The sequence below is a fragment of the Labeo rohita genome, chromosome 7, assembly GCF_022985175.1.
Source record: "Labeo rohita strain BAU-BD-2019 chromosome 7, IGBB_LRoh.1.0, whole genome shotgun sequence".
NCBI lineage: Eukaryota > Metazoa > Chordata > Actinopteri > Cypriniformes > Cyprinidae > Labeo > Labeo rohita.
The window spans coordinates 24,834,394-24,851,104 of record NC_066875.1 but is presented as its reverse complement, the minus strand read 5'-3'; the positions used below and the strand labels follow the sequence as shown (position 1 = coordinate 24,851,104).

Sequence of the window (16,711 nt, the reverse complement as noted above, 5' to 3'; positions counted from 1 at the left end):
AAATAGCCAATAGAAGTCTCTGTATTATTCTCCTGCACACACAAGTGGGTGTGGTCATCATCAACGGAAATATTTGAGGCTGCTAAGAGGCGTGGCTTTACACTGTTTTCGGATATAGAGACTGTTGGTGGATGTTTACGAGATTTTCACTAACGTAAGACAAGAAACAGAAGACATAATCGTTAACGAAAGGTCATAAGTGCCAATTTAAGCGTCGGTTGATCGAGTCGCGTCATTTAAACCGACGCTTATATCGTTTTCAGAAGGTAAATTTGTTCTAGGTCAAGTAAGGGGATGCTGCTGCAGTCGCTGCCTTGGAGCTCGACACAATCGCTGAATTTTATGTTGCGTTTAGTCGAAATAAGTAGCTTTGCGGTAAGAGAAAACGCCAGCAGAATATGTCAGTCTCGACCGAGTCATTTTCAAATATACTGAATTTACATTGTACAACGTATTTTATTGTTATCCCACATCGCGCTTAGACGCCAAAGCGTTTTGGCTTGTATTGTGTTGTTAGTTGGACAACAACTCATTAAACCGAGCTGTCTGTGAGCCGAACTTGGTACTCTGTTCGCCCAGAATTTTTTAGTTGGAAAGTGGCAGTACAACAGTAACTAAAGGTAAGCATTACAATCAATACACTGCGATATGTCGTCAATATTAAGCATAGCTGTTCAGTAGTCGGTTAACGTTTGTTGCTGGATGTAAATAATCGAATGTATTTATTCTTAACCTGCTTTGCTTTTTCATTTGCTCTTTTGTTTGCTATTGTCAGTAAAATGCCCCCACTTTTTTTTTTTTAAACCCCACACGCCCAGGTCGATTTATAAAGTAGGAAGTGCTTTAATGGGTTGCTGGGGGGAGGGGGCGACAGGCAGATGGGTTGTTTTCGATTGTCTTACAGTTTTCAGCTGTAGAGTTAACACATAATCCATCTTTCAGTGCAGTTTTATGTGTGGTCTGTTGCTTTTGCAATTAATTATTCATTTTTATATTTATATATTTATATGTTATGCATTTATTTAAATGAACATACTATTTCCTTGTTTATACAGGTAATTATGCAATCAATGTGTCCATACGTACATTTGTTTTTACGTAACGCACTGCATATAAATTAGCAATGCTACACGTACCCAGCTGTTTCCCTGTAATCTCCATTAGTGTTTCATTTGAACTTGATACAATTAGTTGCGTCAGTCAATTTTTTATATTGTAACAGGTTATTCACAAACAATGAAACAGATATTTGGCTTCTGTTAAGTGTGTGTGTACGTGTTTTGTTTTCCAGCTATGAAGCTTTTAGAGAATTCCCGCTTTGAGGCATTGAGCTCCCAGCTGTGTGTTGAAACTGGAGATGCTAATATCCTTGGCAGGTATGAACTTTGGAATGATATCAAATTATTCTAAGAGTTGTGTTATACAAAAAAGGGGTATCCCAAAAAAAGGGATAGTTCACCAAAAAATTATTAATTTTTTTTTTTTTCTTTTGTTTTACTCACCCTTATGTCATTCCAAACTTTCTCTTTGACACATTTACATAGTGCTCAATGTATGTGCATTGATCAATGTTTATATATGAAGAAAAGCTTAACTTAAAATTGTTCATCATATAAAGTGATCGTTTCTCTTCTGAAGACTAAAATCAAACCATCATCATGATCTCATTATGACAGCGGTGTCCAAACTCGTTCCAGGAGGGACGGTGTCCTGCAGAGTTTAGCTCCAATCCTAATTAAACACCTAAACCAACTAATCCAGCTCTTATTAGGCATAATAAAAACTTCTAGGCAGGTGTGTTGAGGCAAGATTGGAGCTAAACTCTGCAGGATACCAGCCCTCCAGGACTGAGTTTGGACACCCCTGCTTTAAAATCATGTCAGTGTCTAGAACAGGGAGCCTCAAGTCTGGCCCACGAGATCCACTTTCCTGCAAGGTTTAGCTCCAACCCAATCAAGCACACCTGAGCATGCTAATCAGAGTCTTCAGGATCATTGGAAAATCACAGGTAGGTGAGTTTGATCAGGGTTGGAGCTAAACTCTGTAGTGCCCCGACCCTCCAGGGCAGGATTTGAGGAACCCTAGAATGAATACTCAGAATAATGAATACACAATTCTAAAATATTTAATTAGGTACAAATGGCTCATTCTAAATGCAAACTCTGTAAAAACATTAAGAAGCCTTATCCAGTAGATGCAAACAACTGGAACATTCATGGAAATGCATTGGTCAAAAAGAGCAGTAACCCCGTAGGTTGTTTTTAGATGGTTTACTTCTTGTGTTCAGGTGTCTATTCTGGTGAACATCCTGTCACGCTTCAACTTACACGTACTTTGATTCTTCCTGTGGTTATTGTAGTGTCAAAGCATCATGTGCATAAGTGTTTTAGCTTTCACTCTGCATACATTAGCATGTTTGAGCTCAGTTCAGGAACCAGAAAAGTACAAAAGTTGCTAAACTGTTCCAAATGATAGCAATAGAGTGTTTTCATGATGCATCATCAGTTGGTCATATTGGTGGCAAAGAATGTAAACACTGCCACCTAACCCAATCAAACTTACATATTTTGCTGATTACTGCTGCTGAAAATGATCAGTTATATAGTGTTTTCACAACACATCATCAGTCAGCCATATTGGCGGCACTGAACGTAAACAATGCCCCTGAAACGAACGAAACTTGCATATTTTGCTGATTATTGGTGCTGAAAGTGGTTAATTATTGTCATGATTTGGGCTATACTAATTGGTAAGAGTGGAAAAAACGTTTGAAGTAACTTACTATAGACTGCCAAAAGTTATAACAAATCAAGGAGAAGAGTGCAAAAAAAACGTTCTGAGGAAAAAAGGCGTTTATGATTGGCCACACAGAACCAGGATTTTCAGGGCAAGAATCTTGACAAACATTCATGTTTGTTCTTATCATTTCCGGTCAGGTAGCTGAAATTTTAGACTAACATCTTACTTAATACTGCTCGTATGTATCTTTACCACCTATTGACTTTAGTTAGTCAAAATATTGCACCCTTTCCTGCTTACCAAGTCCCTCTCTATATGATTTAGCAGCTTCCACACGTTTGTTTCCGTGGTTTAGACAACATAAATTAGCAGAACAACATATTCAATAGTACATTAACTGTGCAATCCATGCTGTTGTTTACATCTGTGTATTGCCAGTATGGCCATGCACCCGAACAACTGACCAAATCGTGACATAAGTGCAAACCCTCTATACTTTGCTATCTTTGTGTCTTAATAATTTGGTAGTTTTATACTTTTAACAACTTCAAACAATGCTACAGTTCTGAAGTAAGTGATATTGTACTCATTTTATTTGAATTTTCACTACTTGTACACATTTCTTTATCATTTGCTGTTGGGTTTATAACTGTATTGTAGTATTTTCTTTCACTTTGTGAAGATATGCAAGGATAAAGGGGACTGATATACCCTTGATAGAGATGTGATTGTTGTACCCGTGACGCAGATCGTAGTGTCATCTAACACATACCAGCGCGGCTATTTAGGGGAGCATGTAAACACAGCTGAGTTTCATATGATCTGCCAGTTTCTTTAGCATTTAACCAAGTTATTGGATTAGTGTAGAGTATAGTACAGAGAGATCAAATGTGGCATCTCCGAGCACAGATGCCAATACCATTTATATAGATCTTTAAATAGTGTTCACAATGAAGTGTACGTGTCCAACTTCAAACTAGTGAAGAGCCTGACTAATGCATGTACAGTTACCTTAGTACCATCTCTATTTACTAACAGTCACCATCAGTATCTTGTTGCAGCCCTAGTTGTCTGGTTTAGTGTGACGTGTCTTCCCTCAAACTGATCTTTACACACAGCAGACACATACACCCATTTACAGTTTATGATACAGTTTAACCTTTGTTCTACATTGTTTGCTTGTTTCTTCTTGATTTGTGGCACTTCAACACCCCTGAAGGAAGCAGGCGACAGTGTCTCAAATCATATGATTCTCCTCAGTGTCCTGCTACAGCCTTTGCCCTTCACCTATAAATAATCATGTCTGTGGGCTGTTACTGGGACTGTCTAATGTTGCACAACCTCTCTTGCATAAGCCAGAAAGATAAACACACATGATATTCCCATGCCCTCCCCCCTCACTCTACATCTGTGACATTTTAGCCAAGTCTAAAAATATAGGTTTGGAAAAGTCCAGCAGTCAAGGTTGGGATGATTCCAATGGATACCTTTTACTGCAATACAAAAAAAAAGTTTGTTGTATCTTAAATATATTTCTGTGTGCAGTTGTTTTATTCATATGATAATCTCTTTTCATACCTGTAGGATCGAGAGTTACTCGTGCAAGATGGCTGGTGATGACAAGCACATGTTTAAGCAGTTTTGTCAGGAGGGGGAGCCACATGTTTTGGAAGCTCTGTCACCCCCTCAATCCAGCAGTGCTCCGAGTCCTAACCTGTAAGTCTTAACACACAACCATACGCTTTACCTCAGCTATTTTGGTTGCACTACACAATCTTTCTCATTCTTTTAGATTGGGGAAGAGTGGAGAGGATGGAGAAAACCCACTCAGTGATAAGTGTTGCAGGAAGACCTTGTTCTACCTTATCACAACCTTGAACGAGTCGTTCCGGCCTGATTACGACTTCAGTGCTGCCCGTGCCCATGAGTTCAGCCGAGAACCCAGCGTTAACTGGGTTAGTATGACTGGATTTTATTGTGTCATGACAGAGTGCCTGCTAAGTAAAGAACTTTGTGAGGTTTAAAAGGTTTTTAAATGCACTGTCAAGAATTGTTGAACGAAAGCAACATTATGCATTCTGAGTTTTAAAGAAGTTCATATTCAGAACAAAAATTTACAGATAATTTACTCACCCCCTTGTCATCCAAGATGTTCATTTCTTTCTCTCTTCAGTTGTAAAGAAATAGTTTTGTTTTTGTTTTTTTTGTTTTTTTAGAAAAAAAATTCAGGATTTCTCTCCATATATAGTGGACTAATATGGTGCCTGCAAGTTTGAACTTCCAAAATGCAGTTTAAATGCAACTTCAAAGGACTCTAAATGATTCCAGCCCAGGAAGAAGGGTCTTGTTTAGCATAACGATTAGTTATTTTCTAAAAAAAATATAAAAAAAAATACTATTTATATACTTTTTAACCTCAAATGCTCATCTTGTCTAGCTCTGCGTGAACTCTTTGTGTATTCTGGTTCAAGACAGTTGCAAAACTCCCATCTCGTTTTCCTCTCCAACTGCAAAATTGTTCTACATCGCTGTTTTTAACTGTGCAAGATGTTAAGTTTTGAGATGGCACTGGTTGGAAGCCTTTTAGCTGTGTTTATGATCAGTCTACACAAGGGTGACTGTAAAATATACATATGGGTATGGAAACTACATGTTTTGAGTTTTGATATGGGATATGGTAACTGCGCTAATATTTTAATTATAAGATTACCAAAAATGGCTTGCCATGGATCCAAAAGACCATCACTTGGCCAGGTGCAGAGCTGAATATTCTCTAGTTTTATGCAAAACAGAAATACGACAAATAGAATATCAGATCAGAGAAATAAATGCAAATGCATTTTTGCATAGTTGTTTAACACATGTTAAACAACTGTAACAATGTATCAAGTCCTTGAATTTAAGGGTATTGGACCTGGAAAGTCCTTGAAAGGTCCTTGAATTTGAAGTTAACCAAGGTGTGGGAACCCTGTTTTATAAATGTATTTTTGTTTAGCTTCCGTTTACATATTTGATTTTTTTTTTTCTTAACCATCTGTTTGTGTCCTCCAGGTGGTTGACTCCGTTAACAGCAGCCTTTATTCTGCTGTGGGGGAGCAGTTTAACTCTTTAGGCCCAGAACTATGGAATGCCATTGACCAAGAGATAAACCTGCAGGGTTGTGACATCTATAGGTGTGTGAGGAGTAAATAAATGATTTCTCCCTCATTAAATGTGTTCCGTACATGTATTTTCATAACAGCCATTGTTAATGTTTGTAGCTACAACCCAGACCTTGACTCTGACCCCTTTGGTGAGGAAGGCAGCCTGTGGTCCTTCAACTACTTCTTTTACAACAAAAAGCTTAAGCGCATTGTATTCTTCACCTGCCGCTCAGTCAGGTAAGTAATCACTCACTGTGCACACGTTATAATAAAGTAATTTACAAGCCATATTCTTGTTTTTTTAACATCTTAATCTGCTGTTCAGTGTTCTCAGTAGTTATGGTCGCTGTGGCCTTGATAATGAGTTGGACATGGAGCTGGATGATGAGGAGGAATTGGACAGCTTCATGGAAGACAGGTGAGATTGTTTTATTGAAGACATCTTCTTACACATAAACCATAAAAGCTCAGGTTGTCATAGACCATTAAAACTGAAATAACAATCATGTTTTTTAATATGTAATAGGCCTGTGAGCCATCTCTGATATGTCTTTGGTATAGTCTTTAAAAAGGTTTTGTTTTGCAGGTTTCCCCGAGCACTGTGCGTCTAAAGCTTTCTCAGGGATGACAACCTGCGCTTCAGCCAAAGGGCCTCGCACCTAACTTTGCACCTAATTTCTTCTTACTTTTTTGAGGAAAAAAAAAAATCAAAACTTTATTTTCTGGGTTTTTTTCATAAATGTGTTAAGTTGGTTTTTTTTTTTTTTTTTTTTTTTTTTTTTTTTTTTTTTTGTTTTTTTTTTTCTTTGGTTCACGGTGGACTGAGGAGGGAAAATAATAAGACTTTAATTTTTACACTTCCCATTTGCCTTTAAAGGAGATCATAGACTGTGGCTGAGAAGTATTCCAAGAGCGCTGCTGTACAAGGTTTGATATGGACTCATTTAGGCACTGGCAAGGCTGAGACAAAAAAAATACCCCACTGGAAACCAGCTCCACCTAGGAGTGAATAAAAGTCACATTCAGTCACCAGCATTTTGACAGCAGAGATTTTTAAACACTTTGGAAAACAAAGACTGCATACCCTCTGGATTAATTTAATCTGTTTAATTGCATGTTGTTGTTGTTTTTTGTTTTTTTTTTGTTGTTGTTTTTTTAAAAGCTGTGTAAGGTTTGAAGTTTGTCTATGTGAGTTGTCATTAATGTGGTCTGTAGTCTGAGTGTATGAAAGCTTGTTGTGTGTTTTATGTTTTTTTTTTTTTTTTTTTGTCAAATATTTTTATCAAAACCAACTAACAGGTACTCTCCCCCACCCCCTCCACTCTACATGTGTTTCTTGGGATTTGAAGCAATGATCCTGCAGTTGGTAGCATTGTGCTCTAGACATTTTAGACTTCTTTTTCCTCACATCTTTATATAAGGTTGAACTATACAGCTTTTTGGTAAACTTATTTTAACTTCATGTATTTTAGAATACACTGCACTGATTTTTATTATTGTTATTAATTGTCTGCAGTTTTCACTTTTGTTGCTGCAATTTTTTTGGCGTTCTGTAAAATGGGCTTTGCTATGAGTTTACATAGCTGAATGGTAAACATGCAAACCAAATATTGTTGAAGCTTTCAAGCTGGTTTTTCCAAATCTGTCCATTTTTCATAATGTGTTTTTTTTTTTTTTTTTTTTAAATAACACCCTAATGTGGAAAGAAAAATGTGAATGGACTCTGTTCTTTTATTGATTTAAATCAACATGACGATTAAGCATCTGTGACAATAAAACCATGCTTGTTTGATATCTGACATCTTCCTATTTATGACCATTTCCAAATTGATACTGAGGACAAAAGGCAACTTAAGCTTTGTTTAATATTTTGAAAACCAGATGCATATGGCAAATATTCTAGAGAGGCCAGCTTGTTTGTTTATGTTGATATTAAATGGCTGTTTTTAAACCCTGTATTGGCTAGTTGCAGAAAACAGACTGCCCCTTACTTTAGCTTCCTTAAAATTAAACTGGCTTTTAAGGAGTAATTCCTGATTTAAATATAGGGTTGTGGAAAAGTACAAGTTAATCACCAGTTTGGGCTTATCTCAGTATTTTAATCTCTTCATTTTAGTGGCTCTTTATTAATTTTCTAGTGCTTGTTCTACCCTAATTCCTGGCGTTGTTTTTAATCCTGTGCACAAAAACAAAATGTTTCATTATAGCTCTTCTTGAAAACGAATTATTTGTATGTAAAAATTACAATACTGCTCATACAAAAGATGCTAAGGGTAGCGTGTAACAACCACTCTTTACAGAAAAATCAGTATGTGAACTTTTTATGTTGATCATGGGTCGGTTTTTTTTTCATACGCTTGGTTAAGGCGTCGTCGCCTAATACGTGCGTCTTTTTTGCGTCATCAAAGGGCGACTACGCTCAGGCGTAAACATCAGGCAGGGAGTCGGAATGGCATGGAAAAACGCTCCAGATATTTAAACCATTTTTAAGATTCCTACAGGCCGCACAGAGTTATATTTTATATGTCTGTTGCTCATGTTTTGCGTATTGTTCTCTCAAGTCATAAACCAGGCATTAACGATTAATAACCCGCTAAAGGTTGAGCATAATAAATCCTATATTTAGGTTTGGTAGACATTTAAGACGTCCGTGACATTCAGATGCCTGTTAAACGAGTCTAATTGAATGTAACATGTAGTTAGTATGCGGTATAACAACTGTGTGATGAGGGAGATTATTTTGTAGCTGCTTTAGAAACACCGAGGTGCTTTTAGAGGCATTCTGGAGAAATAAAGGTTTGATTTCTCAACTGTCTTGTTAATTAATCTGTCATTTGATTTGTAGTAATAATCTCTTACGCCGTCGTTGTTTGTACAGAGATGGTCCTGTCTTTGCTGAACCTGTGCGCCCGGGAGGTGGTGAGCGACCACAGCTCTTCACCGTATTGGTTAAGTTGTGTGCCGAGGGAGCTCTACCGAGCGTTGCTGGACGCCGCCTTCGCCCACTGCCGTCCTCTAGCCGTCGGCGAGCTCGTCCAGCGGTGGCCTGAGCGAAAACTGATCGTTGGAGGCAGCAGGAAATCGGGCGAGTGCCCTCCGAACCGCCTCTGCGTTCAGGCTCTGCTGCTGGCTGTGGTCAGGGGACTGACGGACAAGAGGTACGGATAAGTCTACATGACACTTTTCATTTTCACGACAAAGTGTGCCGTAAAAAAGTTCAGTATGTTATATACGGATATAGAAATATTTTCACAACCGTAGCATGTGACATGTCTCCGACCTTTAAAGATGCGGAACAGCACGGATAAATATAGGTAGAAGTGACACTGATGCCTGCTGCTTTCACCATAATGGCAGTAAACAAGGTAATGAGGCACACATAGATGACAAATAAAATACGAATCAATAATGAATGGCTTTTAAGGTTTAGTAACGAAAAGAAATAAGACCCTTGTGCTATAGTATTGTAAAAATATTTGGGAGTGAAGCATGTCATTTAAAATAAATAAAAAATAAAAAAAATACAATGTACACAATTGCAGTCTAAATCATTCAGCCTTCAGAGACTGTAATAATTTCTTTTCTAAGATTTTTGAAATTGCATCTGTAAATTTAAAATGATTTGATTGATTGATTGATTGATTGTAATGCAGCTATTACTATTCTACCTTTTTCTTTTTATAAAAAATTACCCTCTAAGACTTGCACTCTTTCTTTTTCTATTCTATCTACTAGTTTTTTATTTTTATTTATTTTAATATATATTTTTCAACTTTTATCCAACTTTCCAACAGACTTTGGAAACTATAACAAAACTGAATTAGCTGGAAAGTGTATGGCTACAAGAAGATTTCCAAAACACTGAAAGTTAGAGACAGCTGGCAGCCTTATTCATACATTTAAAAAGTGTTGTACCAGAAAACCTTTGAGAGCATTGTAGAAAAAGCACAATATCATCAAGAGGAATAAAATGTTTGATTAGAGCAACTGAGAAAAACCATTTAATGCCAAAGACTTGCAAGATGACCTAATGAAAGGAAGAAAAATATTTCAATGCAGAGTATAAGAAGAACAATGGACAAACATGTCATGCCACTTTTTTTTTGGCATTTTTAGGACAAATATTATTATAGGACAGATCAGAATGGACAGGAAAGAAAGTGGGCAGGATCGGGAAAGGTCCTTGTGGGGATTCAAACACGGGATGCCCGTAGCGCAACGGCGCTGTATGTCGGCGCACTGCCCACAAAGCTATCGCGCAGACTTTTTAAACTTCTTTTTATTTTGAACCGCAACATTGGATACAGTACAGTGTTACAATTTAACATGTTAGTCCATCAAATTCCAGTTACATTGACATTCAGTCTTAATGATACCAAAATATGTTATGCAGAAAATGGAATGCCACTTTTGAAGAACAAGAACATAAAAGGCTGACTTGACCAGTATTGAGGGTAACATAAAGAGTAACATAAAGAGTTACATAATCAGATTACTTTGTTCAAGTAACTAGTAACAAATTTACAATAAAATATCTGAGTTACTTTTTCAAATAAATACCGCCAGTTACTTTGTTTTACCATTGACTGATTGACAACTCTTCTGTCACCATGTTGAGGGAAATCGGGAGCAAGCACAGAGGCGAACTCAGAATATGCAATAATTAAATATGTTAAATAACACGCAAATCCTTTATGTATTTAGTCCCATTGTATTAACTAATCTGTTTGCTTCTGACCTTCAATGATCCAATTCAACCATACTAATAAGCAAAAATTACTTTGGACTAACATTAACATTTTATGCTGAAATTTTAAACTAACATTTGTGCTTCATTTTATATTGCTGAAGAGCGATGAACTAACTTCTGCATTCTACTGTACAGACTAGTATACATTTCCTTCAGCCTGAAGCTTATTCATTTCACTTTTGGTGTGAAAGGGCTTTTATGTTTGCCAAAAATAGAACTTTTTATGTTAACATAACATTACTTTACATAAAAAGTAACTGAGTAGTGTAATTAGTTACTTTTTTAGGGAGTAACACAATATTGTAATGCATTACTTTTAAAAGTAGCTTTCCTCAACACTGGACTTGACTATGCTAAAATTAATTTGGATAGACCTGTGGAGTTCTGCAGTAGTGTTTTATGGAGTGATGTGACCAAACTAGAACCCATGGATCAGCAGTATGTCTGGTTCCTAAAAGGCAAAGCTTATGAGCAGAGGAACACCATGTCCATGATATGTGGGTTATTGTGGATTCTTTGAAGTAGAAGGCCGTTTTGGCAAAGATTGTAATGTCTTTAGTGCAAAGACTGAAGCTTGATGGAGGACAGCTGACCCAAAATATACATCCAAATCTACGTACGTTTGGTTGAGGGATCTGTTGTAGAATGTTTAGTCTTCAGATTAAAATCTCATTGAAAATATTTGGTGGAAAATAACTTGGCCGTTTAACACTAGCATTCTCTATTTCATTTCTAGTCTGTCTATACTTGTTTTCTTGTTATTTATTATAAAAAATGAGTCTCTAAAGGCCTGCTGATTTATAGTTATTGTTCCTGGTGTAAACAGGCCTTAACACTAGTGTTCTCTGTTATTTTTCTTTTCTTTTGACTTTTCTTTTTATTTAAAAAAAGAATGTACCTCTAACAGTCACATTCTTCATTTTTTTTCTATTCTTTCTTGTTTTCATTTTATTTTTTGAAAAAAAAAAAAAAAAAAAAGTATTGACCCTCTAACATTAGCATTCTCTTTTCTTTTTCTGTTTTATCTACTTGTTTTTTATTTATTTATTATAAAACACCCTTGCTGCATTTACTGCATTAGACTAACCAAGACTTGTCACAGCACTTACATATTATTGCTCTTTTGTTGGTTTCGATCGCTTCTATTGTAAGTCGCTTTGGATAAAAGCATCTGCTAAATGACTAAATGCAAATGGAATTTGTAGAAAACCAAAGACTATCTGTTTTCTGAAAGCCTTTCCAAGCAAGCAATGGGCCAAGATTGCAGTAGAGAGGTGAGAGGCTTCTAAGCACTTGCAGGCAGTGTTTATAAAGCATTGTGCAAAATATTTTATTCTTTGAAAAGTTTGAATTTATGTGTGTACAATAGATTTCACAGTCTTTTTATTTTCTCTGTATCACTCTTACTTGTGTTGGTTTATATTGAGTCTTTTTCTATATCTGTTTAAGCATTATTCACAAGCTGTCTACATCATCCTTCTACCAGGTGTTGCCTGCAGATGCTGGATCTCAGTGGGCTTCAGTGTGAGGATGGGAGAGTTGAGGACTCGATGGGTGGATGGTCCCTCAGTGTTGCCCTTTGCTCGATGGTGCTTCAAGCTCGAGCTGCTGCCTCCAGGGCTCACAGGAGAGATGGAGAAAGAGAGAGAAAGAGAGGACTGGAAGCAGAACGTGACCGGGGCGCCATCAAACGAGACCGGGGCAAGGTAGGGTGCGGGAACAGTGGTGAAAGCAGTCAAGGAGGACACAGAGTGGAAGAAGTAGAGAAGATGGATTGCAGAACGAATGAACAGATGGTACCAGAAGACGAGTCAGTAAAGGGTATCAGGAGAAGGATGGAGATCCAGAGAAGAAAGACTTTATCTGAGGGGAAATCAAACACCAGCAGTAATAACAGTAGTTTATCTGATCAAGACTGGGAAGAGGTGGTTATGGTCCATGTCAGGGCTGACATTTTTGTCAATTCCCGATCTTGGGAGCGTGTCCGTGATGCCCTTAGTCAACCGGGCCCACTGCGGCTTCGTTGCCGCTACCTCCGCGTGGAGGAGCTCTCAGCACCCTCCATAGCTTCCTTACTGGGTCTCTTGCCTCAGCAGGATCTCCTCGGTGTGGACATCCGCTACTCCAGCCTTGGGGTGTCGGGCCTGGCTATGCTGCTTCCACTGTTAGCTCCTTTTCCTCAGCTGCACTCTCTGAGACTGCATTACTGTAACTTGGACTTACAACGCACACAGCCTGGCCAGCAGGGGGCACTTCAGGACATGTCTAAAGGGCTGGGTTCACTGAAGAGACTAAAGAGATTATGCCTGACTGCACTCCGACTGCCAGGACACCTGCGCCTGCTGCTCAGGTACATTCATACGTGTGGGGTTAAACAGCTGTGTTTGTCATGTCCACTCAAAACATTTTCTCAGTATTAAACAGGGAAGTAACAGAATCAGTGATGCAACTGTAAAGTTCATCACTTATTCATCTGAAGTTTAATTCAGCGATAAGCAGCTCAACTAAAGGCAGTAGTTTTCTTGAGCTTGAGTCAGTTCAGTGTTGATTAAATCCAGTTCATGTCAATGTTGTAAAATTTGTCAATTATAAACAAATTAGATTCAGCTGTAAAGCAGTTTTACAGTGTCAGTGTTATTATATTAAGTGTCTTTTAAACCCTAACTAAGCAAGTCAAAAGGAAAATTATATATATTTTTTAAATTAAATGTTTTAAAATTGTAATTACAAAAATGTCAAAAAATGTCAGAGTGATACATTTGTGATTATAATATAATGGAAAAAAATGTTAGTAGAAAACATTATTTCTAATACTAACAAACATTTGTTTTAACAAGTCATGTCTTCTAACCAACAAAATTCATATGATTTGACCAGCATGTAGGGAAAGAAATGATAAAACAGATATCATAGAGAGGAGTCCTGGGAGGGATGGATAGATGGGTAGATGGAAGGATGGATGTATAGATAGATAGGTAGATGGATGGATGAACGGATGGATATATAGATGGATAGATATATAGCTATATTTATGGATGGATATATAGATGGACAGATATATGGATGGATTATGGATTAATAGATAGATGGTTGGATGGATATATAAATAGGTAGATGGATGGATTTATGGATGGATGGATAAATATATAGATGGATAGATATATAGCTATATAGATGGATGGATGGATGGATATAGATGGATAGATATATGGCTATATAGATGGATGGATGGACAGATGGATAGATGTATAGCTATATAGATGGATGGATGGATGAATAAATGGTTGGATGGATATAGATGGTTGGAGGGATATATGGATGGATATATAGATTGATGGTTATATAGCTATATAGATGGATGGACAGATATATAGATGGATGGATGGATGGATGGATTGTTGGATGGATATATAGACATATAGATTGATGACATTATAGATATATAGATGGTTGGATAGATTGATGAATTGATGGACAGACATAGATATGGATGGATGGTTGGATGGATGGAAAGAAGGACAGATGGATGGTCGGATGGATATATAGGCATATGGATGGGTATATAGATAGATGGATGAATCAATGGATGGTTTGATGGATATATAGGTGAATGGATGGACATGGATAAATGGATGGATGGATCGATAAATGGATGAATATATAGATGGACAGATGGAAAGATAGATAGATAGATATAGATGGATGGAAGTTTTTCAAAACCTTATGAAGTCAGCATATGAACTTGGCACATGTTTAACTTTTCTTTTTCTTGTTTGCAGCTCTCTTTCCCAGCCTCTGGAGGTTCTGGAGCTGCCATACCTGTGCCTGACCTCCACGGACCTGGCCTACCTCTCTTGCAGCCAGCATGCCTCATTCCTAAAAGAACTTGACTTGAGTGAAAATTGGCTTGATGAATCGTCCATGCCCTCTCTGCGCCGTCTCCTAGCTCAAGCCCAAAACTCTCTGTGCCAGCTTTCACTTTGTGGTTGTGGCCTCTCAGACGCCCTCCTGGGAGCTCTTCTTCCCTCCCTGTCCTGCTGTCGGGCTTTACGTAGCTTAAGACTGGCCTTAAACCCGCTCTCTAGAACGGGGCTGCTTTCCCTGGCCCGTACAGCAGCAGGAATCCCTTCTCTTCGTCTGCTGCTCTATCCCAATCCACTAGAGGAATATGAGCCTGGTCTGCCAGCTCTCCCCTCCAGTGCTCAGCTGCTGGACTGGCCTCTGCTAGAGGAGTCTGAGGGCAGGGACTTAACGCTTAGGTTGCTAGATGAAGTTCTGAACTTGAGAGGACGATCCCGGGACCTTCTTGTGACCTCTGACCTTTTAAATTATAGCCCAGACTTAACTGTGGATGACTAGAGGGTGAATGTCCCAGAGCTCACTCTCTTAATATGTGACAATCAAAACTATAACCTAGTACTCTCAGATTGTTTTAACAACATAATCGTGATTTAATGGGGAATTTACTTGTTGCCAAGCTTTTTCAGTAATAGCAAACCTTATACACACAATTGTATAAAAGGGCTGCCTAGTGGAAACCTTAGCATTATATTGTATGCAGCTTCTCACATGAAATGATTTTTATTGTTGTTTTGCATTATGTATGGGTTTTATTGCCTTAAATCATACTGTAGTAGGGCAATGTTAATGGCAATCAACAACAGAAGGAACCACGACACCTCTTAAAAGTTTTTTTTAAACTAAACTCGTGTTGACGTTTCTGAATTTTCTATTCTACAGTCCAAATTTTCTGTATTTTTCAGGCAAAAATCTGTTTTTATTTTTGTGTGAATATTTAAAATGTTCATGTTCTATAGTGTGAAATGCTTTTCAATATTATCTGCTTTCACTCCAGTCTAAATGAATCTTTGACCTGTTCAGTGTCTCATGAAGGAAATCAAGACTTACTGGGAAATGAAAAACACCCTCATCTTGTTTCATATAATCTATATGATTTGATGATTATGGTGTTGAATTAATGTTCACAGACACAGAATTTAACAGGGTTCACATGAAACCTGAAAAATTAAAAATTATTCCGACGTATTTGTCCTGGAAAATATTTTATTATAACAAAATAGTGGCAATAGCAGTGAATTTGTACAAATTTGTATTATTTTGTCACGTCACATCAGATGGCTATCTTGAACGAAGTAGCCCTGTCCCATACACTACAGGTCAAAAGTTTTTGAACAGTAAGATTTTTAATGTTTTTAAAGAAGCCTCTTCTGCTCACCAAGCCTACATTTATTTGATCCAAAGTACAGCAAAAACAGTAAAATTTTGAAATATTTTTACTATTTAAAATAACTGTTTTCAATTGAAATATATTTTAAAATGTAATTTATTCCTATGATTTCAAGGCTGAATTTTAGCATCATTACTCCAGTCACATGATCCTTTTCAGAAATCATTCTAATATTATTACTTGCTGTTTAAAAAAATATGATTATTATTATTATTATTAATATAATATTGAAAACCGCTTTAAAGGAGAACTCCACTTTCAGAACAACAAATTATCTACTCTCCCCCTTGTCATCCAAGATGTTCATGTCTTTCTGTTTTCAGTCGTAAAGAAATTAAGGTTTTTGAGGAAAGTATTTCAGGATTTCTCTCCATATAATGGACTTCAATTGTGCGCCTGATTTTGAACTTCCAAAATGCAGTTTGAATGCAGCTTCAAAGGGCTCTAAATGATCCCAGCCGAGAAAGAAGGGTCTTATCTAGTGAAACAATCTGTCTGTCTTTTTTTTTTTTTTTTTGAAAAATAAAATTTTTTATACTTTTTAAGCACAAAAGCTTGTGTAGCACTTACACATCCATGACGCTACATACTATGGAATCACGTCTAAGTTCATGGTCATAGTCTTTGCACGTTCGCTTTGTAAACACTGGATCTGTAGTTACGCCTACGTCATGTGTGACCTTTCGACGTGATTCTGTAGTATGTAGCATCGTGACACGCATCCCAGAGCTAGTGCTACATGAGCTTGTGCTTAAAAAGTATACACATTTTTTTTGTTTTTTGAAAAAAATGACAGATTGTTTTGCTAGATAAGACCCTTCTTCCTCGACT

General features: G+C 37.4%; 2 protein-coding genes across 2 annotated transcripts; both read left to right on the top strand.

Moving 5' to 3' along the window:
• Window positions 1-75: 75 nt before the first annotated feature.
• On the top strand, window positions 76-7,674 carry maf1b (MAF1 homolog, negative regulator of RNA polymerase III b). The gene is made up of 8 exons (XM_051115702.1): window positions 76-620; window positions 1,292-1,376; window positions 4,324-4,455; window positions 4,532-4,694; window positions 5,791-5,912; window positions 6,000-6,119; window positions 6,208-6,300; window positions 6,469-7,674. Exons 2-8 carry the CDS (start codon window positions 1,294-1,296, stop codon window positions 6,491-6,493), a joined length of 738 nt encoding a protein of 245 aa, XP_050971659.1. The 5' UTR covers window positions 76-620; window positions 1,292-1,293; the 3' UTR covers window positions 6,494-7,674.
• A 1,088-nt stretch (window positions 7,675-8,762) lies between these two features.
• Window positions 8,763-15,674, top strand: si:ch73-174h16.4 (leucine-rich repeat-containing protein 14). Its single transcript, XM_051115700.1, has 3 exons — window positions 8,763-9,040; window positions 12,119-12,982; window positions 14,412-15,674. The coding sequence occupies exons 1-3, from the start codon at window positions 8,763-8,765 to the stop codon at window positions 14,989-14,991; spliced, it is 1,722 nt and encodes a 573-aa protein (XP_050971657.1). The 3' UTR covers window positions 14,992-15,674.
• The last annotated feature ends 1,037 nt before the right edge of the window (window positions 15,675-16,711 follow it).